This window comes from Neofelis nebulosa, chromosome 7, assembly GCF_028018385.1.
Source record: "Neofelis nebulosa isolate mNeoNeb1 chromosome 7, mNeoNeb1.pri, whole genome shotgun sequence".
Classification (NCBI taxonomy): domain Eukaryota; kingdom Metazoa; phylum Chordata; class Mammalia; order Carnivora; family Felidae; genus Neofelis; species Neofelis nebulosa.
The window spans coordinates 137,249,348-137,275,646 of record NC_080788.1 but is presented as its reverse complement, the minus strand read 5'-3'; the positions used below and the strand labels follow the sequence as shown (position 1 = coordinate 137,275,646).

At 41.8% G+C, this 26,299-nt stretch overlaps 2 protein-coding genes across 2 annotated transcripts; one reads left to right on the top strand and one right to left on the bottom strand.

The window, feature by feature from the left end:
- Positions 1-344: 344 nt before the first annotated feature.
- Positions 345-19,809, bottom strand: UBR7 (ubiquitin protein ligase E3 component n-recognin 7). The gene is made up of 11 exons (XM_058740116.1): positions 19,557-19,809; positions 17,591-17,724; positions 17,004-17,064; positions 15,706-15,801; positions 13,313-13,366; positions 12,733-12,838; positions 10,228-10,436; positions 9,910-10,059; positions 9,168-9,330; positions 8,081-8,142; positions 345-2,629 (listed from the first exon to the last, which is right to left on the bottom strand). Exons 1-11 carry the CDS (start codon positions 19,704-19,706, stop codon positions 2,537-2,539), a joined length of 1,278 nt encoding a protein of 425 aa, XP_058596099.1. The 5' UTR covers positions 19,707-19,809; the 3' UTR covers positions 345-2,536.
- An 84-nt stretch (positions 19,810-19,893) lies between these two features.
- On the top strand, positions 19,894-23,955 carry GON7 (GON7 subunit of KEOPS complex). Its single transcript, XM_058740120.1, has 2 exons — positions 19,894-20,172; positions 23,085-23,955. Exons 1-2 carry the CDS (start codon positions 19,968-19,970, stop codon positions 23,177-23,179), a joined length of 300 nt encoding a protein of 99 aa, XP_058596103.1. The 5' UTR covers positions 19,894-19,967; the 3' UTR covers positions 23,180-23,955.
- The last annotated feature ends 2,344 nt before the right edge of the window (positions 23,956-26,299 follow it).

Here is a 26,299-nt window from a genome sequence, read left to right as displayed (position 1 = left end):
GGCCTCTCTTTCCACACACAGCAGTACCTGAACATGTTGCCATTGGTCGCAACCCAAGCGCCTTGCTCGGTTCTCCTGTTCCCTGGGGCCCCAGCGGGAGTCCTGGAACCTCCCTCGAGGAGGGGTTATAAAGCCAGGGCAGTGCAGGAGCCCTGCTGGCAAACCTCAGATCAGGCCACATCTTCTAGAACAGCAGGGGAGAAATTAACCGGTCCCTCTGCTGGAGCAGGACGCCAGGGCAGGAATAGCTGCTGTAATACTCACATCATATTCATGTTTCTTATTACCTGCAGAGGGAGGCTACGCACATTTAAATATGACTAGAAACGATCTGAAAAGCCACATTTTGTTGGAACTGATTTTATTTAAATTTTACAGAAACCTGATCGAAGTATGTAACTGTAAGTCCAGTAACAAGTCTACAAAAATGCACGTACGATGCCAGAATTCCTTAAAAGCAACTAATATCGTATTCTCGTTCGGCATAAAACATGCATTGATATCAACTGCCACATGTTGGCCAAAATCAGTCTCTACAAGAAGAGACAGTCCATTACGGTCAATAAGAAAACTAGTTGTGAACACAGATAAAAAAAAAAAGAGGTTTTCTGGTTAATGTAAAAGGAGGAGCAGTACCTTTCTAAACGAGCCCCTCAGCCCCGGGTGATGCGTATTATCGTGCTGCGCAATAACGCGTCACCTCCGAGACCTGGTCCTGACCTGTCATCAGAGCAAGAAACTCCCTGGCAGTTAAAGCAAACGTTTGAGAAGATAGAAACTTTCGGACCACAACAAGCACACTAGCGCAACCTTGCAGAGGGCGCTCAGAAATCCTCAGACTTGGAAAAGGGTTCCCAGGCTGGGGATCGTAACCAGCCTCAAAGATGCCCCGAGCTTTTCAACCCAGCCCTTCTGCAAGGCCGGCTCAGGGCACACGAGCACCTCCTGTGGCCGGAAGGCCTTCTAGCTCCACACAGCACTCTTCACGGGGATCTGTACTTAGGAGGCTTGATGCAGAAAACCACGGTTGGACCATTTCTTTGAGGCCCTGATGTCCTGTAGGCCGGGTTCATCTCACCCCAGGACGGGTACATGCGACTGCTGGACACACGAAGGAAAATCAACGTACACTCGTGGCCCCAAAGGCTCCGACGCTTAGGGTCACATACCTTGAAGCAGGTCCTCTACTGTCCGGAGAGACCGTGTTGCTCCAGAGGGACAGCAACTGAGGACTCTGCATTTATCAAAGGTGTTTTCCCCATAGACTGAGGGCTGTAAAGAGACTTCATACCAACTGAAAGGACTTCCCCTTAAAATACAACATTCCACAAGGTTCTTCAAAAGCGGGTCTCAAGGTCATCAGAGAACCAGGCGTGGACATTAACATTTATTTACATAAAGCTCATCATTCATGCAGCCTGGGGCCTTGTTTGGAGTCTCTCACATACCCTCTGCCTCTTCCAAAACAGGGCACTCCCTGCCCTGCTCGCTAGAAGTAAACTAAACCAGTATTTTTTTTCTTTCAGCACAGATTTAAGGGGGAAATTAATAATTTACTGGGGTTCTCATAACATTTTCGTAACAGAACAATATCAAAATAGGTCTGTTTTTAATATATGCTTATGAATATCCCTGATAAGATAAAGAAATCCAGAGGACTTTGTAAACCACTAAGATTTCACAGGGTAGTACCCGGTCTATTTTCTAGGCAGCAGCAGAGGGACTAGTACACTGGCGAATTTTCTCCAGGAAGCCCTGTGAGCACTACAGTACTGAAATTCGAATATCTAGTGCCAGTGGAATTGTGAATGAAGTTTTCACTTTATTAGTAAAAATCATAACAGAGGTTGGCTTCCTCGGTCCTGCCATCGGCCAATCTCCCCGCCCGTGACAGACGTCCAGCCCAGAAAACCATCAGCCCTGACTCCGCCGGAGGTCGGGCCCAGAGGAGGCGAGTTTTGAGACACCCTCTAAGCCGTGACCACGCTTGCAAAAGCAGGGATGTGGGAGAAGAGGCAGACCGGGCCTGAGGAAGCACTGACCCAAGGCACCACGATCGGAGGGGTGAGGGACCTAGAGGGGTTGTGGCAGACAGGAAGGACACTCCCGCCGTGCCCCCCACCGCGAGGGTCCTGGGAGACAACAGCTCTGTGGCAGAGTAGACACGTTCAGGAGTTAAAGAACAAATCATTAGGAAAAAAAAAAAAAAAAAAAAACAAACTAGTTTACTGTCTCAAAACCAAATCGAACTTCTTAAAACTTCTAAGCGAATAACCTGGGGGTTATCTGGTAGTCGGGCGGCGGGCCGGCAGTCTGTGGAATGAGCTGCATTTAGCGGAGTCAGAGGGCGCTGGTTGTGAAATCTGCATACACACTGTGGCGACCGTGGTTAAGGAGGAAAGGAAGCTCAAGGCCAGAGGGGAGGCCTCTCCAAGGAGAGGCCGGAACAGGACCAGATGCGAGAAACGCCTCTTTTATTCCGGGCACAGTAAGTGGCCTTGGCGGTGGCCTGGCTGAGCAGGTGCCATCGTCCAATCTAGCTGCAGTAGTACTGCATCCCGTCCACTCTCCTCCTCTTTTTTGACTGAAATTCTTCAAAGAACTGCTGGATGTCCTCTCTCTTAACCACCTGTGGAGGAAACAGCAAAGACCAGGAAAGGGAAATGCGTTACAGGGCGGCAATAACCAGGCATGCTAATCACAAACAGGTTGAACAACACTGCTGGTAATAATTATCTTAGGGGCGCCTGGGTGGCTCAGTTGGTTGGGCATCTCACTGTTGATTTCGGCTCAACATGATCTCACCGTTTTGTGAGTTCAAGACCTGCATCAGGCTCTGTGCTGACAGCATGGAACCTGCTTGGGATTCTCCCTCCCTCCCTCCCTCCCTCTCTCTCTCTCCCCCTCCCTCCTTGTCTCTCTCCTGCTTATGTTCTCTCTCCAAATAAATAAGTAGACTTTAAAAAAGAATGACCTGAATGTGTAACTAATCATATATCTCCATCCTATAGAGGGCTCATTCATCCAGGCGCACAGACACGGGCTGGGCCAGAGCCATACAGCCAGGAGGGCAGAACAGTGCCGAGAGTGGATGCCATCACTCACGTTGCTTTTCTCACACGAAATGAGATAAAAGCAGCACCTATCTAACAGGATGGGAGATCAGATTGGATTTAATGCCTGTGAAACACTGCCTGGCACATAATAAGTTCTTTTTAAATTTTTTTTTTAATGTTTATTTATTTTTGAAAGAGAGGGAGACGAAGTATGAGCAGGGGAGGAGCAGAGAGAGGGAGACACAGAATCTGAAGCAGGCTCTGAGCTGTCAGCACAGAGCCTGATGTGGGGCTCACACTCACAAACTGTGAGATCATGACCTGAGCCGAAGTCAGACGCTTAACCAAGCGAGCCACCCAGGCGCCCCCAAATTTTTTTTAAACTTTTATTTATTTTTGAGAGAGACAGATCATGAGTAGGGTAGGGACAGAGAGAGAGAGAGGGAGACACAGAATCCGAAGCAGGCTTCAGGCTCTGAGCTGTCAGCACGGAGCCCGACATGGGGCTCGAACTCATGAGCTGTGAGATCATGACCTGAGCCGCAACTGGAAGCATAACCGACTGAGCCACCCAGGCGCCCCACGTAGTAAGTTCTTAACTAAGTGCCTGAAGGTCTCCCAAGCCCACTGCCCTCGCCCAGGACCACAGCTGTCTCTTGGGAACATCCTTCAGCTCCATGTGAGTACCCACAGGAAACAAAGTCTGTTTTGCTTTGAGATTTGTGTTTTCTTCTTTAATGAAAAAAAGGAGCCAAAACACTTTTCCTCTTCAGGAGGCCAAAATTAGAGGTGTTTGCCACATAAAAAGAATAACTGGTTGGGGCGCCTGGGTGGCTCAGTCGGTTGGGCGTCTGACTTCGGCTCAGGTCACGATCTCGCGGTCCGTGAGTTCGAGCCCCGTGTCGGGCTCTGTGCTGGCTGCTCGGAGCCTGGAGCCTGTTTCGGATTCTGTGTCTCCCTCTCTCTCTGACCCTCCCCCGTTCATGCTCTGTCTCTCTCTGTCTCAAAAATAAATAAACGTTAAAAAAAAAAAAAGAATAACTGGCAAAAAATAAAGTAGCAACTACTCTTAGTAGATGGAATATCCACTTTATGCAATGAGAAATTTGTCTTCTGTTTCACTGGAAAAAGATTAGAGCATCATACAAAGGTGTTCAAGATATTAGCAAAATAAAACACTAGAAATAAGAAAATAAGACAAAGGGACAATATGGACGAAAGAGTAAATTGGGAAAAGCTGACAGGAGCCCCGGCTCACCCAGGAGTGCTCCGCCAGCTGATCTGACCCAATAGCTGCCTCCAGTCTATCACAGGAAACAGGTGTTCATTTACTTTTTAATTACAAAGGTAACACATTCTTATTGTTCTGAAAGAATGCAGGAGGGGCAGGGAGAGGGAGGGAAAGAGAAAGAAGCCCAGTCAATGCAGGTGAGCAAGAGTGAGAGAGAGAAAAGGAAAGGAGGTGATAAATACTTGGCTATAAAGCGAAACACTCCCTCTCGCTCCCCAAGAGTAAGTGCCGCTAACTTACACAAACAGCAATGTCAACTCGAGTAACTTCCTTGGGGGAAGACCCTCGTTAATCCTCTAAATGGAAGAACGGCACAGACTGATACATCAATTTCACAAGCACCAAGGCTGAGACAGCTGGTCAACAAGTGAGGACTCAGAACCCCTAACAAAGTCAAGATCTAGACACTGGAGATACTCGCGATACCACAAAGCTCTAATGTATTTGCTAAATGGCGTGGAAACTCACACTTATGAATTGCTAATATATAGGACACTTGGAAATTCCAATTCGAAGGATCTCTCCCTACTTCGGATCACCAACACTAAACACTGAAAGGCAAAAAAAGAATTTTTCCTGCAAGGATGTTGGGAGAGGGGACCTAAAAACACGCAAATCAGAGCGTGCAATTTTTAGCTTCTAGACCCTCAAACGGTCACAGCCAACATGCAGAGTAGAATGTTAAGGAATAAATACTGGGGTTCAGTAATAAATCATTTTATTGGTTTCTTTCAGAAGATTTGTAGTTTCTAAGTGGTTTTTTAATTTTATTCATTTTTAACATTTATTTTTGAGAGAGAGCATGAGTGGGGGAGCGGGGAAGAAAGAAGGGGACAGAGGATCCAAAGCGGGCCCCAGGCCGACAGTAGTGAGCCCGATGTGGGGCTCGAACTCATGAACTGCAGAACGATGACCTGAGCTGAAGTGGGACACTCAACTGACTGAGCCACCTAGGCGCCCCTAAGTGTTCTTTTTTATAGTCAGACACAAACATAAAAGGCAGTCCATTATCTAAGAACATCTAGAACTTATAATCTTATGTGGACAAATACAACCAAAGTAGATTAACCTTATTGCAACTTAAGGTTCTTATTTGTTTTTACAAGGATCTAATTAGTAATGTCATGGAACAATAAACAAATATATTTTTCTGTCTTTTTAACTCATCATATCAGATAAAAAGCGGCCCTAGTGATGACAGAGATCCCTAAGTTGAAGATCCAGGTTAAGACTGAAGAAAATTGCTAGTTTCAGGGGCACCTGGGAGGCTCAGTTAAGTGTTGGACTCTTGATTTCAGCTCAGATCAGGATCTCACAGTTTGGGATTGAGCCCTGTGTTGGGCTCTGCACTGGGAAAAGGAAGCCTGCTTGGGATTCTCTCTCTCCCTCTCTCTCTGCCTCTTCCCTGCTTGCACACTCTCTCCCTCAGAATAAATGAATAAACTTTTTAAAAAAATAGCTTGTTTCAAATGTGATTGGAAATATATCTTTTACATGATTTTAACTATGTGTAATCAAATCAATAAAGAGCCTTGTGACCACAAACAGCACAAGAGCAGAGGTCCTAGAGTCAGGAACACACATGCTTTGACACATTTGAAAGACTTCAAATGTCCATCAATAATGCAGAGGTTAATGTACACCAGAAACTAATTTAACACTATACTTTAATTAAAAACAAAAGTGCCAAGGGGCACCTGGTGGCTCAGTCCGTTAAACATCTGACTTCGGCTCAGGTCATGCATGATCTCACAGATCATGGGTTCGAGCCCCACGTCGGGCTCTGTGCTGACCAGCTGGGAGCCTGGAGTCTGCTTCAGATTCTGTGTCTCCTTCTCTCTGCGCCTCCCCTGCTCACACTCTCTCTCTTTCTAAAATAAATAAACATTAAAAAACAAAAACAATAGTGCCAAGGGGTGCCTGGGTGGTTTAGTCAGTTGAGAGTCCAACTTTAGCTCAGGTCACGATCTCATGGTTCATGAGTTTGAACCCCATATCAGGCTCTCTGCTGTTAGCTCAGAGCCGGCTTGGGATTCTCTGTCCCCCTCTCTCCGCCCCTCCCACTCTCCCCCCAACTCGTGCTCTCTCTCAAAAATGAATAAACATTAAAAAAAACCACAAAAAAACAGTGCCAAGGTTAAAAACAGTTACACCTATGAACGAACATTCTTAGTTCTAGCAAGAAGAAACAGAAGTCTGCAGTAACAGAGGGACAGGAATAACTGTAGTTTAAGAACTGCTGAGAGGCAGGAGGATGTTCACAGTGACTGTGAAGAACATCCTCTAAAAAATGAGAGAAATCTACTAAAGAGAAAACTCAACTTCTGACTTTACAACTCATTCTGCAAAAAGGCAGCACTGTGACCCTGTCCACCCAGGCAGTTTCAAGTTCTTCCCACATTCACGAGCAAGGAGAAAGTGGCCTTAAGCAACATGGCAGAGACTCCTTCCAAGAAAACAAGTCTTGGGGCACCTGGGTGTCTAGTCGGTTAACTCTTGGTTTTGGTTCAGGTCGTGATCTCACGGTTATGATATCGAGCCCTGCGTCGGGCTCTGTGCTGACAGTGTGGCATCTGCTTGGGATTTTCTCTCTCTCCCTCTCTCAAAATAAATACATAAACATAGAAAGGAAGGAAGGAAGGAAGGAAGGAAGGAAGGAAGGAAGGAAGGAAGGAAGGAAGGAAGGAAGGAAGGGAGGGAGGGAGGGAGGGAGGATGGAAGGAAGGAAGGAAGGAAGGAAGGAAGGAAGGAAGGAAGGAAGGAAGGAAGGAAGGAAGGAAGGAAAAAAAGAAAAAAAGAAAAAGAAAGTCTCAGCATACTTCCTTGGCACCCACCACACCCACATCTAACTTGATTTCTGTGTCTGGACATAGCAGAACAAAGCATCAACTGTCCATAAGGACAGCCTTAGACCAAGAAAATTTAAATTTTGTTTTATATCTGCCTTTGGAAGGCAGAAAAGTATTTCATGAAAAAATTCTGTCACAAATATGTGAATCGTAAAGAGCAAGTATTTATAAATTCATCTGGAAGACTATTTAAAAATTTTTTTCTTAATGTTTACTCTTTTTTTTGAGAGAGAGAGAGAGTGTGAGCTGGGGAGGGGCAGAGAGAGAGGGAGACACAGAATCCGAAACAGGCTCCAGGCTCTGAGCTGTCAGCACAGAGACTGACATGGGGCTCAAACCCATGAACCGCGGGACCATGACCTGAGCCAAAGTCAGATGCTTAACTGACTGAGCCACACAGGCACCCCAAGACTATTTTAAATATTATACATTTTAGAATCAGTGTCACCCTTAAAAGTAGACAGACTCTCTTACTAGCCAGAAAAATGTTTTGGTCTCAAATTCTGAAGTTCTTTTATTCTAAACTATAGAATCCAAAGTCCAAAATAAGGGGCCTGGAATTAATTTTTCCCTGCCTGATCATTTGTTCTTCCTCCTCCAAGGACCTCTGCCAATGTCCTGGCCTTCCCCTCAGCCACAAGCACACTCTGCAGACCCTGTGTGGCTGCTCCACCTCTCACCCCCTCGAGCCCAGGGCTGGAAGGACTCCCAGTGAGGCCAGGTCCTTGTTTCACCACCTGCTCCTGATTCCCCTCTGCTCTGCCCGCAGTCACCTCTTAAGGATCCAGGTTAAGACATATGGTCATTTTTTCATCCAAGAAAATGAACAATTTATTCAAAACATACAGAGCTATGATTAAAATTCTGTAATGCAACATACATACCGTGCCTTCATCAGCAAATCTCTTGAGATAGTCTTTAAGTTCAGTCTTCAAGTCATTGTATTCTAAATCAAAACAACAAAAAAGGTACATAGACTTTAGGCAAGTCATTTGCGTTTAGAAACAAAGTGCATCTTTTCCACTGATAGTTGAGTAGGTTAATACTTTAAATTTTCTCTAAGCGAAACTTGCATGGAAACTTGCTTCCAATTTCTCACAAGTTCTTTCATTTTGATATTGAGGACCCTACTTCTTAAAACAAATGAACAAACAGAACTCAAAAAACTTGCCATTCCAAAAATATTAGCTAAGAATTTTTTAAAAAGGTCTCCTATCTCTCTGGAATTCTAGTAATGGAAATAATCTTGGACTCCTCAAACTTTATAAGCTTCAAAACCGATTCACTCACTTAACAGTTCCTATTATGTATGAGGTACCCTGAGGGCTACAAAAATCCTTCAAATGCAGCCTCCATCCTCAAAAAGCTTTTAGTCTAATAAAGGCAAAAGAAATTAATCAGATAGTTAAAAATAAAAGACAGAAACGATCAATGCCACAGAGGTGGTGGCATCTGAGTAGTCAGGGTGGAAATTACTAAAATCAGTTGGGCATGCTGGGGGGAAAAATGCAAAAGCCTGCAATTAAGGGCTCAGGGATATTTTCTCCTCTGGTGGTTTCCTGTGAACCACTAAAGCAACCTCAAGAACCATCCAAAAGATAACATGCTTTGCTCAAAAAGAGGACACGTGATGCTCCACGAAAACTATTTAAATCGATGGACAAAGAAATTGATTTTCTATTATTCCATATTCATACACCTACCCTGAATCAAAACAGCATGTTAAGGTTTCTCAAGCACGTAATTATTCTAGCACCTAACTCTGATTCAGCGGTAATCACAGCTAAATACCCAGCAACGCTACAATTCAGCAAGCATAATAAGCATAATTGAAGCCTATTCTCTAATTCCAATTTTAAGCTTTTTTTGTATTAAATTAAAACTGTAGGTGTCGGTAGCCCTCCTTACACATATTTTAACAGGGAAAGAAACTTTATGAACTTCACGACTTTTTGTTCAAACAGCATTTACCACAAATAAGTTCCACTTGCTGGACTCTGTCCATGCTGTTAAGGGTGTCCATTAAAGGGTCTCTCCTGTCAGCTGCCTGGTCAACCTTGCCCTTGTTTTCATAAGCCAGAACTGTGTCATATTCATCTGTCAGGAACAGGACATCTAGCTCGCCATACATTTTCTTCAAAAAATAAAACCAGTTTCCCATTAGAACGTATGTATATCATTCTCAGAAAGTCAATTCTCAAGAACTGAGAATCACTAAAAATTTATTTAATTTTTTTTTTTTTACATTAATTGCCAGAAAAACCTGAGCCTTTTAGTACAGAATTGCTTGAATGATTTATTCTTTTTGCCCAAATCTCTTTTAGTAATCTCCCAACTTCCCAATAGGTGTTGTATGGTCTAAAAGATCTTTATTTAAAAACCTTTAAAAAAAATTTTTTTAATTAAAAAATGAAAACTACTGATTTACTGGAACTTTCAAGTAATTTTTATTCCCAAGCAAATTCTACGATATGAAAAAGATAAAAATTTATGTTTTCCACTAAAATGAAGATAATAAAAAGTACTGCATGATTCTTAATTTCTCCCACAAGCATTCAGACTGCAAAGAGCATTTCATAAATTTGCTTAATATGAAACATTTTAAAGTTCTCTACAGAGCTAACATCAATTTCCTAAATATATTTTTCAGAAAGTCTTATTCTAGGCATCAGTCCATAAAACACAGTGACATTGACCTTGATCAGTCACTCACCATACAGTCTTTGCAGGTACATAACTTGCTACGCCAGTTCAGGGGCCAATAGGTGGCAGTGTCTTTCTTTATCAACTGCTTAGCATTAAGATCCTGAAGTCTGCAGCCAGACTGTGATTCTGTGTTGAGATGTTGATTCTTAAGTGCGGTCTGAAATAAAATTAAGTTTTGAAGTATGTTTTTTACACTCTGACAGTTTAGACTGTATAAAGGAATTTCTTTGGGCAAAGGGTACAGTTGAGATCCAAAGCTACAGAGCTTACAGAAGTAATTTTGCTTAAGCTTTAGTTCTTTGATGGCTTATACTTCATATGTTACCTGGGGATCAGACTCAGAACTAGAGCTGGTACATGGTTCGTTAGTCTGCTCTGCTTTAACTTCCGTGACAGCATCCTTTCCGTGTTCTGGAACATCCTCTTTGAGGGTACTATCTTGATGATCTCCATTTTCAGGTTTGATGACTTCCTGATCACCTATTCCATCAACATTCAGCACCAACCCATCATCCTCCACAGATACTTTGGTTACTGTGGGTTCAATGAAAGCAAACACACACACATATCCATAGACAGTGAAATCACTTAGTCTGATTAAAAAAGATTTCAAAATCTGGAAAAAGAGCAAGTCAACCTTAATCTCTGGAATAATGAGAAAGGAATTATCAACTCTTCCTTTGGTTATGCCTGCCTAATCCAGAGTTCAAATAATTGAACAGTTCATTTAAAAATGTCAATCACAGGGCACCTGATTGGCTCAGTTGGAAGAGCAGGTGACTCTTGATCTCAGGGTCATGAGTTCAAGCCCCACATTCAGTGTAGAGATTACTTAAATAAATCTTTAAAAACAAATAAATAAAAATTGAAAATTAAAAAAAAAAACAGGGGCGCCTGGGTGGCTCAGTCAGTTAAGCCTCTGACCTCGGCTCAGGCCATGACCTCATGGTTTGTGGGTTCAAGCCCCACATCGGGGTGACAGCTGGGAGCCTGGAGCCTGCTTTGGATTCTGTGTCTCCCTCCCTCTCTGCCCCTCCCCCACTTGCACTGTCTGTCTCTTAAAAATAAATACATATTAAAAACATAAAAAATAAAAATGCCAATCACTACTTAAGCATTTTCTATGTAAAGGAAAAAGAAAAATACTGCAGGCAGTAAAAAGAGGTAGGATACCTCAAGAAGCAAGCAGGAAGAGGTTTAACTATAAACACAGGTGGAAGGGTAGTTTTGAAAAAACAACCAGCTTTTCTCGATGAGAGGAAGGAATAAAAAAAGGATGGATATAGACCCAGAAATACTGTCAAAAAGAAAAGAGCAATGATGGGGAAGTTCATGTTGAATGATGGCACTTCGATTTAATGGGAAATGAGGCCACCTGTTGACAGACAAGGAAATGAAGGGACAGGGGGAAGACTGATTAAGAAAACCCAACAAATGAGATATAGATACAGGTCCAGTGGAAAGTGGGAGATGTAACTGAAAAGGGTAGGAACACAAGGAGGACGCACCAAGTTTAAGAACTTTGAGACGGGGGTTAAGTGGCTCAGTTGATTAAGTGTCCGACTCTTGATCTTGGCTCAGGTCATGATCTCACGTTCTGTGAGATGGAGCCCTGCGTCAGGCTCTGCGAGGACAACATGGAGCCTGCTTGGGGTTCTCTCCCCTCTCTGTCTGCCCCTCCCCCACTCACATGTTCTCTCTTGAAAAACAGACAAAAAACCGAAACTTAAATGCTTAAAAAAAAAAAAAAAGAACTTTGAGACAAATCAAAAGTGTAGGGTGAGATTTTAGGTACGGCTGTGCTGTTTGCAGTTTGTGTGGTAAAATGTTCCCTGAAGGTGAGAGGGGCAAGAAATTATGAGGTCAGAGCAGCAGATACTATGAGTAACTGCCACTCTAAAAATAAATTAAGTAACACATTTGCATCAACAGTAAAATTAAATAATGCCTCAAGACCATCGCTGATCAGTTGTTTTGGGCCAATTTCTTTGGGTACAATAAAAGTACTAGGTAACAAACTATACCCCACATCTCCCAACCAATAGCATATCTTATACTTAAGAACAATTTATGGGGCGCCTGGGTGGCTCAGTTGGTTGAGCGACCGACTTCAGCTCAGGTCATGATCTCATGGTTTGTGAGTTCAAGCCCCGCATCGGGCTCTGTGCTGACAGCTCAGAGCCTGGAGCCTGCTTCAGATTCCGTGTCTCCCTCCCTCTCTGCAACCGCCACCCCCCCCCCCCCCCGCCCCAACACTCTGTCTCTCTCTCCTTCAAAAATAAATAAACATTAAAAAAAATTTTTTTTTTTAAAAAAAGAACAGTTTTTTCTGGGGGAGCCTGGATAGCTCAGTCGGTTAAGTATCCGACCTCGCCTCAGGTCATGACGTTGCTGTTCCTAAGTTCGAGCCCCGCATCAGGCTCTGTGCTGACAGCTCAGAGCCTGGACCCTGTTTCATATTCTGTGTCTCCCTCTCTCTTTCTGACCCTCCCCTGCTTGTGCTCTGTCTCTCTCTCTCTCAAAAATAAACAAACATTAAAAAAAGAACAACTTATTCTGGTTTTATTTATCTTTCAAAGTCCCATTCAAAAACTGCCTCCATTTTCCCTAACTTTGGTCTCATCCAGCCTCTGCCTCATGTTATTTAAGCATAGATTTGTTCTTGGTAGTCTCCCAACCATTCTATAAGCACCTTGTGGAGAAGGAACGTTATCTTACACTTTTTCTACACCTTGGAGTCCAGTCAAAAACAGTTGCTAAAAATTCTGGACTGAACAGAGAAATTTCACAAGTACGAGGCTGTGGCACACCAACTCCACAAGATACCCACCTGCCAATTGTGCAGCATAAGCCCACAAGAAGGGGCAGCGCTTCATACAAGCCGGGCACACCATCTCCTGGAAATCCCCGCTCTCGGGGGGGATGGCACCAAGATGCTGTGAATACAGAAAACCCACTATTTTCCCTGTAGTCTCCAAGTTGTCCAAAATGCTATTTAATAAACAAATATTGCAACAGAACACGGATCATATCTTTACAATTTCTTTTTAGAAGAGTAATTATAATGTAAAATATAACACAATTCAAAAAGAAGCAAGAAGAGATCTTTTTTCTTTCTGTACAGATAATACCTTTTAAAAGGTAAAAGCTGGGGCGCCTGGGTAGCTCACTCAGTTAAATGTCCAACTCGATATAGATCACGATCTTATAGGTCATGATCTTTCGGTCATGAGATTGAGCCCTGAGTCGGACTTAGTGCCGAGCATGCAGCCTGCTTGGGATTCTCTCTCTCCCTCTGTCTCTGCCCTTCCTCCCTCCATGCATGTGTATGTGCGTGCATGCTTTCTGTCTCAAAAAACCAAGCATTTTTAAAAATTAAAAAAAACAACAATGTAAAAAGCTTTCCTTACCCTTCCATGGAACCAGTCTTCACAGACTACACACTGGATCATCTCATCCGGAATCTAACACGGAAAAGCAGTTTGTGTGTTAATGATTACAATGAATTCTGGGACACGGACGTAAATCCAGCGAACGGAAGAACTATATATTAAATTCTCTATACCGATTCTGTGAGACGGCTATGCACATGCCAACAGTCAAGGGGCCAGGGAGAAATAGCGGGTCACAGGGCCAAAGAAGTTCACTCAACACGAACTGATGTTGCCGAAAGGTTACACTGAGATGAGCACTTTGGAAACAACCGTCAAAGCTGGTCCACTTTGGTTACTTGGCATCTGACTCTCGCAAGACTTTATAAGTAACATCTCATTTTACGTGAAAACCAAGACCCAGGAAGGTGAGGTGGATTGACCAATGTAGAATGTGGCAACCCCACATTCTTCAAGCCCTTCACTTTACTTAAACTGAAAAGTAAATATTATAAACAGTCTCTTGCTAATATGGACAGCAACAACTTCCCTAATTTGAGTTAGTTAAGAAATTAGATTCTGGCCCTAGGAAAATGATACACCATAGGGCACAGACTGTTTTTAGAATGATTTTCCTTTCATTCCCAGACTTTCATATCTACTGATTAATATCCCAATGTTGTTCTGTCCTTTCCCTATTATAACTTCTCAAAGGGGGAAAAAAGCATATATGCCTATATATATGTCAATACAGATATACACACACATATATGAAATATACATATATATATATAAAGCAGTTTTATTCTTTCTTCTACCTTGATCAATTTATTTGGCATCTTATTTTTTGTCTTTTGATTTAACAGTGTTATAACACTTTACCCCATACCTTAAAATATCAAGTTTTAAGGTTTTATCTTTGTTACCTCAAAGATATCTTCAACTTGTTCCTCTATATAATTTGGTTCAATAATTACAGTTCCAAGACAACTAGCAAGCAAGGAAGAAGGCAGAAGGCTAATTTTTCTAAACATAAAGCACTCCTTCAAATCAGTAAATACACAACAAAATCCAACCCAGTCAAAATATGGGCCACGGATATGAAAGGACAATTCAGATAGGTTATTACAAATGTTCAATAAACTCACGAAAGATGCATACTCTCATTCATGATCAGGGAAAAGAAAAAAGATACACCTCTTCATCTATCAAGATGGCAAAACTTAAAAAGACTGGTAGTATGTAGGGCTGACAGAGTATTGGGGAAAAAAAACACTATCACCTACTGTTGGTGACTGAACTCTTTTGACAGAGGTGATCACAATTTTATTTTTTATTTTTTTTAAGCATTTTCTTTTTAATGTTTATTTCTGTTTGAGAAAGAGAGACAAAGTATGAGTGGGGGAGGGACAGAGAGAGGGGCGAGACACAGAATCTGAAACAGGCTCCAGGCTCTGAGCTGTCAGCACAGAGCCCAAGGTGGGGCTCAAACTCATGAACTATGAGATCACGACCTGAGCCAGAGTCGGATGCTCAACCGACTGAGCCACCCAGGTGTCCCAACACAATCTTAAATATAAATATCCTATGTCTCATCAGTTCTACCTCTAAGTATCCATAAATACTTGCAGGAATATTACTGAATCAAATTACGGTATAAGGACGTCCACTGTAGCTTTCTTTAGAATACTGAAAAAAGAGATCGGACCAGTCTGCTACAGAACATTTAGGTAACTAACTCATTGCATGTCAAATTATGAGTACTTGGCTGTGATCAGAACAAGGTGGATTTGTGCTCTTTAGCATGGAAACAAGTCTATGATATACCGAGAAGTGAGAAAACCAAGTTGCAAAAGTGAGCACACGGAATTTTCACTTTTGTCAAAAGGAAACTACAAATTGAAACACACATCACTTATGTGGGGACCGAAACAGGTCTAAAAACATACACACCAAAAAGTGTTAACAGTGCTTCTATCTGGGAAGTACGACGGAGTGAGGAAGAAAAATTCTTTTTAAATTCTGTGTATACTTCTTTTTTTTTTTTTTTTTTTATTTTGTGTATACTTCTAATTGAGGATCCAGTCTGTACACCCCATTTCTTTTCTTCCATGGAGGCAAGAAGTTGAAAGTCATTGTTTGGAGAGTGCTCGGCGGTGGAGCAGGCAGGCAACGAGAGAGAGAGGAAGGACGAAAGCACTGGCCTTGAGAATGTCCTGCCCAATATTTCATTCTTGTAATGTAGAATGAGAAGAACACTCAAGATCTGTACCAGTTACAGCTCCAGCACAGACTCCTAAGAAAGGATAAACCTAGAATCCTCTCGCAATCCCCAAATCCCTTCTGAACAGCTATAAAGGCCCAGATTGGACAACAGGCTAAGGAGTGAAGGCTAGAGGTATTAACCTCCAATTAACCTCCAAGTGCCTTACCTCATCTTCAGGATCAGGATAAGGTCTCTTGCAAATGCAGTACAATCCAAAAAAGTTGTCATTGTATTTATTGCCAGAATTTATCTTTGCTTTGTCCTGAAAGATATTCATTTCAATATGTAATATGGTCTAATTTTAACTATAATTTCAGGCATCATGAAAGTATAAATTATAAGTAGCATATAAATATCACATATGGTATACATTATTTTTATAACACCAATATACTATAAAAACATATATTACATATATTTATAACACAGGATCAATATATTGTAGTAAAATATAAAAAATACCATGACATAATAATAAAATATCATGTATTTCATGTTGTATGACATTAATACATTCAATAAATTTCTGCATTAAATACCTTCCTCCCCAGAAGCTGGTTTTTAACTTTCAAAGTACAAAGAAAAAGAATTCACTCCTATCAAAAGGATATTTTTTCCAGGATACAGAGAGCAAATTTGATTTTTTGTACCTTCTTTGTAGTAATTGGGGAAACCAAATACATCCATTAACAAAATGCTGATAAAATTATATCACCAACCTCTATAACCCAGAATTTCAAAGTACTTTTTTATTTTTTTTATGTATTTATTTTTTAGAGAGAACTTGCGAGTGGGGGAAAGGGGCAGAGGGAAAGAGAGAGAATCTTAAGCAGGGCTCCACATTCTGTGTGGAGCCCAACTTGGGGCTCGATCCCACGTCCCTGGGATCACAACCCAAGCTGAAATTAAAAGTTAAACACTCAAGGGGCGCCTGGGTGGCTCAGTCGGTTAGGCGGCCGACTTCGGCTCAGGTCATGATCTTGCGGTCCGTGAGTTCTAGCCCCGCGTCGGGCTCTGTGCTGACAGCTCAGAGCCTGGAGCCTGCTTTGGATTCTGTCTCTCTCTCTCTCTCTCTCTCTCTCTCTCGATCTCTCTCTCTCTCTCTCTCAAAAATAAAATAAACCTTAAAAAATTTTTTTATACCCTTTACTTTAAAAGCCTTAAAGGATGAACACAGCCAACATAATTAAACCTCAGTTACATTAAAGAACATTCCCACCAAAATCTTTCATATTACAGTCTGTAATGCAGACTCTGAACAGGTTAGTTTTCCAATAAAATAAAAAATGGAATACGGTCTTTTTTTTTTTTTTTTTTTTTTTAATGGAATACAGTCTAATACCAATTTGCCTACTTGAAAGAATAAGCATAAGAACTTCCTTTTTGGAAAATGCATGGTTTTTATCCCCTCTGGCAAATATCCATCTCAGCTACTTTCAATGTATTTTTACACTGCTCACTTACAGGAAATAATTTGCATTCCAAATTTTTAAACTTGCTGTTTCCGCAATCACAACGAAAGTTTCTGAAAAAAATGAGGGAGAGCCAAATTTTAGTTTTTCTTTTAAATCTAATGAATTACTCTTTAAATGTATTGCACAGTCCCTGCCCTTTCAACTCATTTCTAGGGTCTAAAAAGTGACCTTGATTGCTGTTCATATGTCCAATTTGAAATTTCTCCAAGCACAGAATAAAAGATTTAACAGTTTGGGAAATTAACATGCACAGAAATAAATATTTATATCACACATACATATACGCACAAGTAAAATAATGACAAAGAAGGATGACTAGTTTGAGTTTGTGCAATAATTATATTTGATTTTTTTTTAAGTTTTTATTTAAATTCTAGTTAACATATATGGTAAAACTAGTTTCAGGTGTAATGATTATATTAAAAGGCCCTCCAGAAAAACTATTCTAATTATCTAAAACAATTATATTAAATTTTACCAGTACCCAACTACTTTAAATGGAAAAACAAGAAAAAAGCGCAGGTGGAAACGAATCTAAACATTTAAAAAGCATCCGGCACCAATCTCTGTTTTCACCTTTTTGTGTATAGCTCAAATAGTTTATGACTCCCATGACATTCGTAACTGCAAGCGAGGCAAATTCCTGCTGGTTCTTCTCCCTCTGGGGTGCAAGTACTACACGCATAGAGTGCTTGTCTCTTTACTGAGCCCTAAAAGCCACAAAAGGGAAGGAGAATAATCACACAAGAGAGTGCCAAAACACTGTCACATGTTTTATGTCATTATATATGCACTATGGTAGTGCTCATTGCAGACGATGTTTTCTTACAACGATAGTTTAAAATTCTCAGGCAGCTGAAAAGAAGAATCAGCTGGCCTGCACCAACATCTTAACACATGAAAATGTAAGAGAATGTGTACAGGCTTATGTTAGCAATATCACACTTACGATTAAGATCAATGCATTTTATGCAAGAATCCTTTAGAGTTTAGGAGATGCGTGCTGAAGTATTTAGAGTGTCATGATGTCTGCAACTTATTTTCAAATGGTTCGGGGAGGGGGTCTGGGGAGGTGGGGGGTAGGGGAGATGGAGGGGTCGGAGTTACATAGAGAAGAGAGATAAAAGCAAATGTGGCAAAAAGTGAATATGTGGAAGAGGTACACAGGTGTTCATAAAAGTATTCTTTCAACTTATCTGTAGATTTAAATTTTTTCACAATTAAAAGTTGAAGGAAAAGATCAGCAAAGCTTTTGGAAATCTTGACAATGGTTACCCTCCTCCAGGAAGGAGGGAGGCAGCGAAGCTTCTGGGATGCCAGTAATGATCTGGGGGCTACATACATGCATATGTTCACTTTTTTCCACGAACCATACAAATGATTTGTGCATTTTCCATATATTTTACTAAAGTAAAAAGAAAAAGTTTACGAAGTCCAATTTATAAAGCTAACCACATTTCAAAAATAGCTTACATACATTTTAAGGAAAGCAGAAAAAAAAGTTGTTTTAGTGGTGACCAAAGGTTTTAAAATACCAGCCAACATCTGGGTCTGTCTGTGGATCCCAGGTTTTTTCAACAATCTAACCACTGGGCAGGGTTAAACTCAACTGGTCAAGATGACAACTGGTATTATGAGCTCAGTCCACACCACATAATGACCCCAAGTCTCTCACCTCATCCCCCAATATTGCCATCCCACCCACCCCCAGCCCTGGAGCTAGGCAACCTCCTTCTTCCTACCAATTCTCATCCCGTGTAAAGTTTTCTTCTACCCACCTTTCTCCATTTTTGTACCTAGAAACATAGGATGAGTCACCAAACACTACAACACACCCCCTCAAATCCTGATTCATAACGTCTTCCAAATGCCAAATATACCCTTCAAGCAAATCCTCTCCCCTCCTCCCTCCTTTACCAGTGCCACCTGCTGTCGTGGTTCCGGTCTATTTCCACGGGGGGCGGACTGCAGATAGACACCATACTTGCTTCGCCTCGCAAAAACAACAACAACAACAGAAAGCCTACCAGCTTGTACTTGTCAAACTAAATTGCAGAGGATTAGCTGTCAAGGGGCCCAGCTCGGGGAGATTTTCAAATCCAGAGCTCTCTCCTTTAACTCTGCTTCGACTCTCCCATTCGGTTCCAAATAAACACTCTTAGGATGGGAAAAGTAAGGACAAAGATGTCGGGATTTGAGCGGTCAAGGGGATAGTTTCTGAAAAGCAGCCAAGGCACGGAGAAGAGAAGGAGAGGAAGGAAAGAGCAGGGGTCCCAGGGCCAAAGCCTGGAGAATCCTGAGGGACTAGACGGAGGAAGACCGAGGGAGGAGGGGAGCCCTGCTGGAAACAAGCTGAGAAAGGGAACCAGGAGACTGAGGTTTAAGGGCAGCTGGGCCTGGGATGGGGAAGTCTACGACGAACGGTGGCCTGGGACCACCCCAGGGGAGCCGGGCCGCGACACGCGGGAACGGGGCAAGTCTGGTCGGGAACAGGAGGTTCAGCGGGAGCCCGGGGAAGGCGAGGCCAGGGCCGCGCGCCCACCTGCGAGTAGGAGCACTTCTCGGAGTCGCTGCCGCCCAATACGGCGCACGCTTCATTCTCCAGCTCCTCGTCCTCCTCTAGTACGTCGACCAACGATACCACGGGCTCCAGCTCCGACTGCCGCCCAGCAGACCCCTCCGCCCCAGCCATCCTCAACTGTCAGCGGGTCCGCCGCTCGGCCCGGCGGAGGCGGGAAAAGAGGCTGCGAGAGGCGTGGCCGGAGGAGGAGGGGCCCAGCGCTAAGAACCAATCTCAAGGAAGGGAAGCGAAGGAAGGGGGAGGAGCAACTTCCGACAAACGGAAGTCACTCCTCTCCCTTCTCCCGCCTGCCCAGGCTGCGCCCACGGCGAGTTGACTTCCGCTTCCGGGTGGCGCCTGCAAGTCGGTGGCTGTTGAAGCTCAGCCATCGCCATGGAGGTGTTGGGCGAGTATGTCGGGCTGGATGGGCAACAGCAGCGGCTGCGGGTGCCCTGTGAGGTGCCGGCCGACGCCGATCCTTACGAGACCCTGTTGTCTGGCGTGGCCCAGATGAGAGACCTGGTGACAGAACTCTTCGGCCCCCTGGTACAGCAGGAAGCGCAAGACCGGGTGGCGGCTCCAGAAGAGGCCTTGGACGGTGAGCCCTGAGAAGGTGCTGGAGCGACAGGAGGGCGGGGCAGGGGAGCCCGGGTAGAGTGGCCGTCTTGGAGCAAGTGAGCCCTGGGGGAAGAAGAATCCCAACTAAAAATTGTTAGTCCTTACCGCCGTATTATCTGCGCTACTTCTGCTTAAGCGTTTGACGACTCTCTTTCCATATGTATCACAAAAATCGTGCTGAGTGCCGACTGCTCTGTGCCAGGCACTGGGCTGTGCTCTTGAGAAGGAATGAGGTGAATGCCACTCAGTTCCTGGCTTTCTGAAACTCTCAGGCTGGTGGGGGTTAGACAAGCAAATACTTACTAACAGATTGGAAGTATGACCCCAGGGCCCTCTGTAACTATTGCAAGCTGAGAGGACCCAAGAAGGCTTCAGAGAGCATGACTTTTGAGCTGGGTGTTGAAGGATGAAAAGGAGTATTACCTTCTTAACGTATTTGTAATTTAACGAAATTACACGAATTTACAAAATTTCATGAAGTTACAAACACGTTAAGAAGACTGTCCTCTGCGATCCAAAAGAATGAAATCTTGCCATTTGCAACAATGTGGATAGAGCTAGAGTGTATTATGCTAAGAAAAATAAGTTAGAGAAAGACAAATATGATTTCACTCATGTAGAATTTAAGATACAAAACAGATGAACATAAGGAAAGGGAAGCGAAAATAATATAAAAACAGAGAGGGAGATAAACCATAAGAGACTCTTAAATACAGAGAACAAACAGGGTTGCCCGAGGGATGTTAGGTGGGGGATGGGCTAAATGGGCGAGGGGCACTTGTTGGGATGACCGCTGAATGTTACACGTAAGTGATGAGTCACTAAATTCTATTCGTTAATACACTGTATGTTAACTAACTTGGATTTAAATTTTTTAAAAATAAGTAATTAATTTTAGAATTAATTTCAGAGTAAGTTCTGAGGATTTCAGTTTAAGGAGTCTTAACTCCCAGGGACTCCTTTCCATATGCCAACTTAGAAGGTGCAGTTTGAAAGGAGAAGTGTGAAATTTAAGTCTTGTCTTGAATACGAAAAGAGGTAGGTACCTTTTTTGCCTGGAGCTGAAGGGCCAAAGAATTAAATATTGGAGTCAGGACTTACCTCCTCTCTAAAGGGACTTACACTGTACTGTACTTTGCATCTTGTGTATTATATGAAGGAGCCAGTTCAGAACATTACACTGAGTTCAGACAATAGATTGGTTCCATGGATATATTAATTGGGAGTACCAATGTATTGAGAATGAAGTCCTGTTTCTTGGCTTCAGAAGTACTTCTGTAATCTCTTGAAAACGTTATCATTGGCGTAAGGATGAGTATAGCTAGAGCCATTTCTTAAAATATCATTACTTGTTGAGAAAATAACTGCCACCTATTAATGGAACGTCAGTAGTATATTTGTATCAGAAGACACGTTTTTTGTTTGTTTAATGAAGACCCCATAAAGCTTAGGTTTTACTTTGTTAAAAGTAATCGAGATTGACATGGCACATTTTGTGTTCTGTGAATTTGATCTCAACAAATATACAAAACTTTAAAATTGTACCAGTTACTAAAGAAAAGTGATAGAACTCAGTACTAAAAAGTACTCAGTACTAAAACTGGCTTACAAACAATCCAGTTACCAGATGTGAAAGGATTTGAATAGACAGTTCTTTTTTTTTTTTTTTTTAATGTTTTTTATTTATTTTTGGGACAGAGAGAGACAGAGCATGAGCGGGCGGGAGAGGGGCAGAGAGAGAGGGAGACACAGAATCGGAAACAGGCTCCAGGCTCCGAGCCATCAGCCCAGAGCCTGACGCGGGGCTCGAACTCACGGACCGCGAGATCGTGACCTGGCTGAAGTCGGACGCTTAACCGACTGCGCCACCCAGGCGCCCCGAATAGACAGTTCTTTAAATAAGATATATAAATGGCCAATAAGCTCGTGAAAAGATGTTTAGCATCATTGGCCATCAGGGAAATCCTAGTGAACCCCAAGGAAATACCACTTCACGCTCACTAGGATGACTGTAATCAAAAAGAACAATAACAGGTCTTGGCTAGGATGTGAAGAAATTGGAGTCCTCAGACATTGCGGGTGGAAATATGAAAGGATACACCTTCTTTGGAAAATGGTTTGGCAGTTCCTCAGGAAGTTAAAGTTACCTTATAACCCAGTAATTCCACTCCTAGGAACTCCTAGTTCCACTCCTACTTCTCCAAAGAGAACTGGAAACCTACGTTCACATAAAAACTTATATATGAATATTCATAGCAGCATTATTATAATAACGAGAAAGTGGCAACAACACCATGTCCGTCAGCTGATGAGGCGATAAACAAAATGTGGTGTATCCATCGATGGAGTAGTATTCAACACTAAAAAGGAATGAAGCACCGGTAAATGGCTATAGCGTGAGTGAACTTCAAAAACATGTGAAGTGAAAGCAGGCAGACAGAAAAGGTCGCATATTTTAGGATTCCATTTATATGAAATGTCCAGAACAGACAAATCTATGGAGACAGAAAGTAGATTAGAGGTTGCCAAGGGCTAAGGGGAGTGAGAATTGGTTGTTGGTGTGCGATTTCTCAGATGATGAATGTGTTCTAGAATTAAATGTCGGTGACAGTTGCTCAACCTAGGGAGTATACTACAAATCAATAAATTGTACACTTTAGAAGAGTGAATGTTACATGGTGTATAGATTATATCTCCAAAGAAAGTGGCAGATAAGAAAGATTTTAAACACCAAAATTCCTGAAATCTTTGTAACCATACATACTTTGAATCCAACGTATGCATAACTTAATTAATCCTTAAAGTGAAATGGTCTCAGTATCAACCATTTTAACAATCTCTTTCTTTAAACCACTGAACATATTATCACACAACAAATATTTATTTTAAAAGGTGATGATGAAGATGATGCAGAAGATGAAAATAACACTGATAACAGAACTAACTCAGATGGACCATCTGCAAAACGGCCCAAACCACCATCTTAAGAATAGCTTTTTTGAAATTTAAAAGACTGCAACTCTTATCTGAATTATCACACGCTGACATTTAGGAAAGACTGGTGCTCTAATTTGGAAAAACACTTGTTTTATTCCCCTAGGACAATTTTGTCAAAGGAAAAAATGTATCTTCTGTTTCCACCAAAGAAAGATATAATAAATGTTTAGTCTGTTTTCTTGAGTGAGAAATAAATTTGATACTGTGGAAGTAACTAGAACACTCAATGCTATATAAAATCCTCTAAGTTGGCAACTGAATATTTGTTCAGTTTTCTACTTTTTAAATAACCATTGAATTAAGTTGTGTGATGTCTACATCTTGTGACTTCTGCTTGTTATAAAAAGTACACCTCATAATCCCGCACAATAACATTTCAAAGAAGATGTAAGTGGAGAAAATCGGATATTAGATTTAAGAATGGCAGATCTGTGTAAGAAGAAGGAAAATGGGAGTAGAAATACTGAAGAGGGAGATGAGCCCGGAGAGAGACCCAAGGAAACCTGGAGTCCATACTTAACACCCAGTGTATAGACATCCAGAGGTGATACCACTCAATGAATATATACATTTAACTTGTAACTTAAGAGAACGAAGTTGGGCGTGCTTTTATGCTGTAGCATGTTATGTATATAAACACAAATGTAAGTCTTAAACAATCTATGTTGACTTTAACTTAAGGTATTTCTCATCCTGTATCCTTGCTTTGATTTTGCTTACCCCAAAGGCCTGTTGAATCCTTTAAAATACATATATATTCCTAAAATATGTGTGTGTATTCCTTTTCGGCTTGTTGATGGGACCAAGGCATTTTTTATTTCCTGTGCATGTTTCCTGATTCATTTAGATAGCTAAAATGCAAAGAAATCAAGTACATGTATCTAAGGAAATACAAATAGTTATAGAATTTTAGAGTTGGAAGTAACCTTACAGATTATATATGACTTATTTCCAAGATGAATTGAACCTTAGAAGAGGTGTTGCCCTGAATTTGAGCTAAATATTGGCAGAGATGGGTTGTACACATAGCCTTTAACAGATTACCAAAAAACCCCAAAAGCAGATTATCATAGTACTTTCCCAGTTACATATTCTGAAATCTATAGTTTACAAAGTACATACAATTAAGGAAACCGAATTTAGATACCTTTTCATGTCTTTTTTTTTTTAATGTTTATTTTGAGAGAGAGACAGACCACACATGCAAGTGGGGGAGGGCTAGAGGGAGAGGGAGAGAGAATCCTAAGTAGGTGCCATACTGTCAGCATGAGCCCATCGTGGGGCTTGATCTCACAACTGTGAGATCATGACCTGAGCTGAAATCAAGAGTTGGACGCTTAACTGACCGAGCCACGAGGTGCCTGATACCTTTTCATATCTTTGAAGTATTGTTTTACTTGGAACATCAGCCTTCCACTAAGTGCTCTTATGTAATCAAAACAATACCAACTAGAAAAAAAAAATACTAACTAGGAAAAGTTCTATGAATGGTCAGAAATTGCCTTGTTTAGTTTGTGATAATGTCTCTAGTATTGGGACTTCTACTCGGTTATTGACTTATGATAATCTTTTTCTTCATACAATCCTTTAAAAAAACTTACCAGCACAGTTAAAATAGTTCATATGTTTTTTAAGTTTTTCTTTTTTAAAGTTTATTATTATTTTTTTAGTAATCTCTACAGTCAATGTGGTGCTCAAACTCATGACCCAAGGATCAAGAATCACATGCTCTCCCAGCCAAGCCAGCCAGGTGCCCCAAAATAGTTCATATTTTTTAAGTAATAGCTGGATTTTGCTCCTGAATATTTTGCTTTCTTTACGTTTTTTAACTTTTTTTATTTTTTTTCCTTCTTTGTTTACTAAATATGTTAATAAAGAAGAAATTTCAAGATATCTGTGCTTGTGGCCCAGTGTTTTGAGGTCTGGGGTATAGGTCTGATTGATCTTTTCCTTAATTTTAATACTGATTTTTTTTAATTTTAATGTTTATTTATTTTTGACAGAGACAGAGCATGATTGGGGGAGGGGCAGAGAGAGAGGGAGACACAGAATCCAAAGCAGGCTCCAGGCTCTGAGCTGTCAGCACAGAGCCCAACGCAGGGCTTGAACTCACAGACTGCTAGATCATGACCTGAGCTGAAGTCGGACGCTCAACAGACTGAGCCACCCAGGCACCGCAATACTGATTTTAATACTGCCTGCTTCATAAGTGAGCTACATGTGTGACAAAAAAGATCGGTGTGATGGGGCTCCTGGGTGGCTCAGTCGGTTAAGCGTCCGACTTCGGCTCAGGTCATGATCTCACAGTTTGTGAGTTCGAGCCCCGCGTCGGGCTCTGTGCTGACAGCTCGGAGCCTGGAGCCTGTTTCAGATTCTGTGTCTCCCTCTCTCTCTGCCCCTCCCCCGTTCATGCTCTGTCTCTCTCTGTCTCAAAAATAAATAAACATTAAAAAAAAAAAAATTAAAAAAAAAAAAAAAAAGATCGGTGTGAAGGCCCAGTATCGAAGTGCCTTGCCTGGTTTTCTAATCTTCTGACTCCTAAGAGTACAAACATTGCCACAGGCAAGCAGGACACAGTTAATCTCTGAATTTCTTTCGAGTTTACTTTTGTACAGGAAAGTCAACCTCACAATCCTAGCTAAAAGTAAACTTAACACCCGACTTAGATAAGTAATCTTTTAAAATGTGAGACATGGAGTTTAAAATATGAAATATATGGACATTTGCAACATAATGGTTTTTCTAAAAGTGCATTTGTGTCACAAGAAATACTTGTTTTAATAGCATTCTGTGGAACCTATTATAATAGGTTGCTGTTTGTAAGAAAGTTGGAAGATTTTTTTAAAATCACTTGGGAAGAGGGATGCTTGGCTGGCTCAGTTGGTAGAGCATGTGACTTTTTTTTTTTTTTTTTTTAATGTTTATTTTTGAAAGAGAGAGTGCGAGCAGGGGAGGGGCAGAGAGAGACGGAGACACAGAATAGGAAGCAGGCTCCAGGCTCTGAGCTGTCAGAATACAGCCTGAATTGGGGCTTAAACCCACGAACTATAAGATCACCAGCTGAGCCAAAGTCTGCCGCTTAACTGACTGAGCCACTCAGGTGCCCCTAG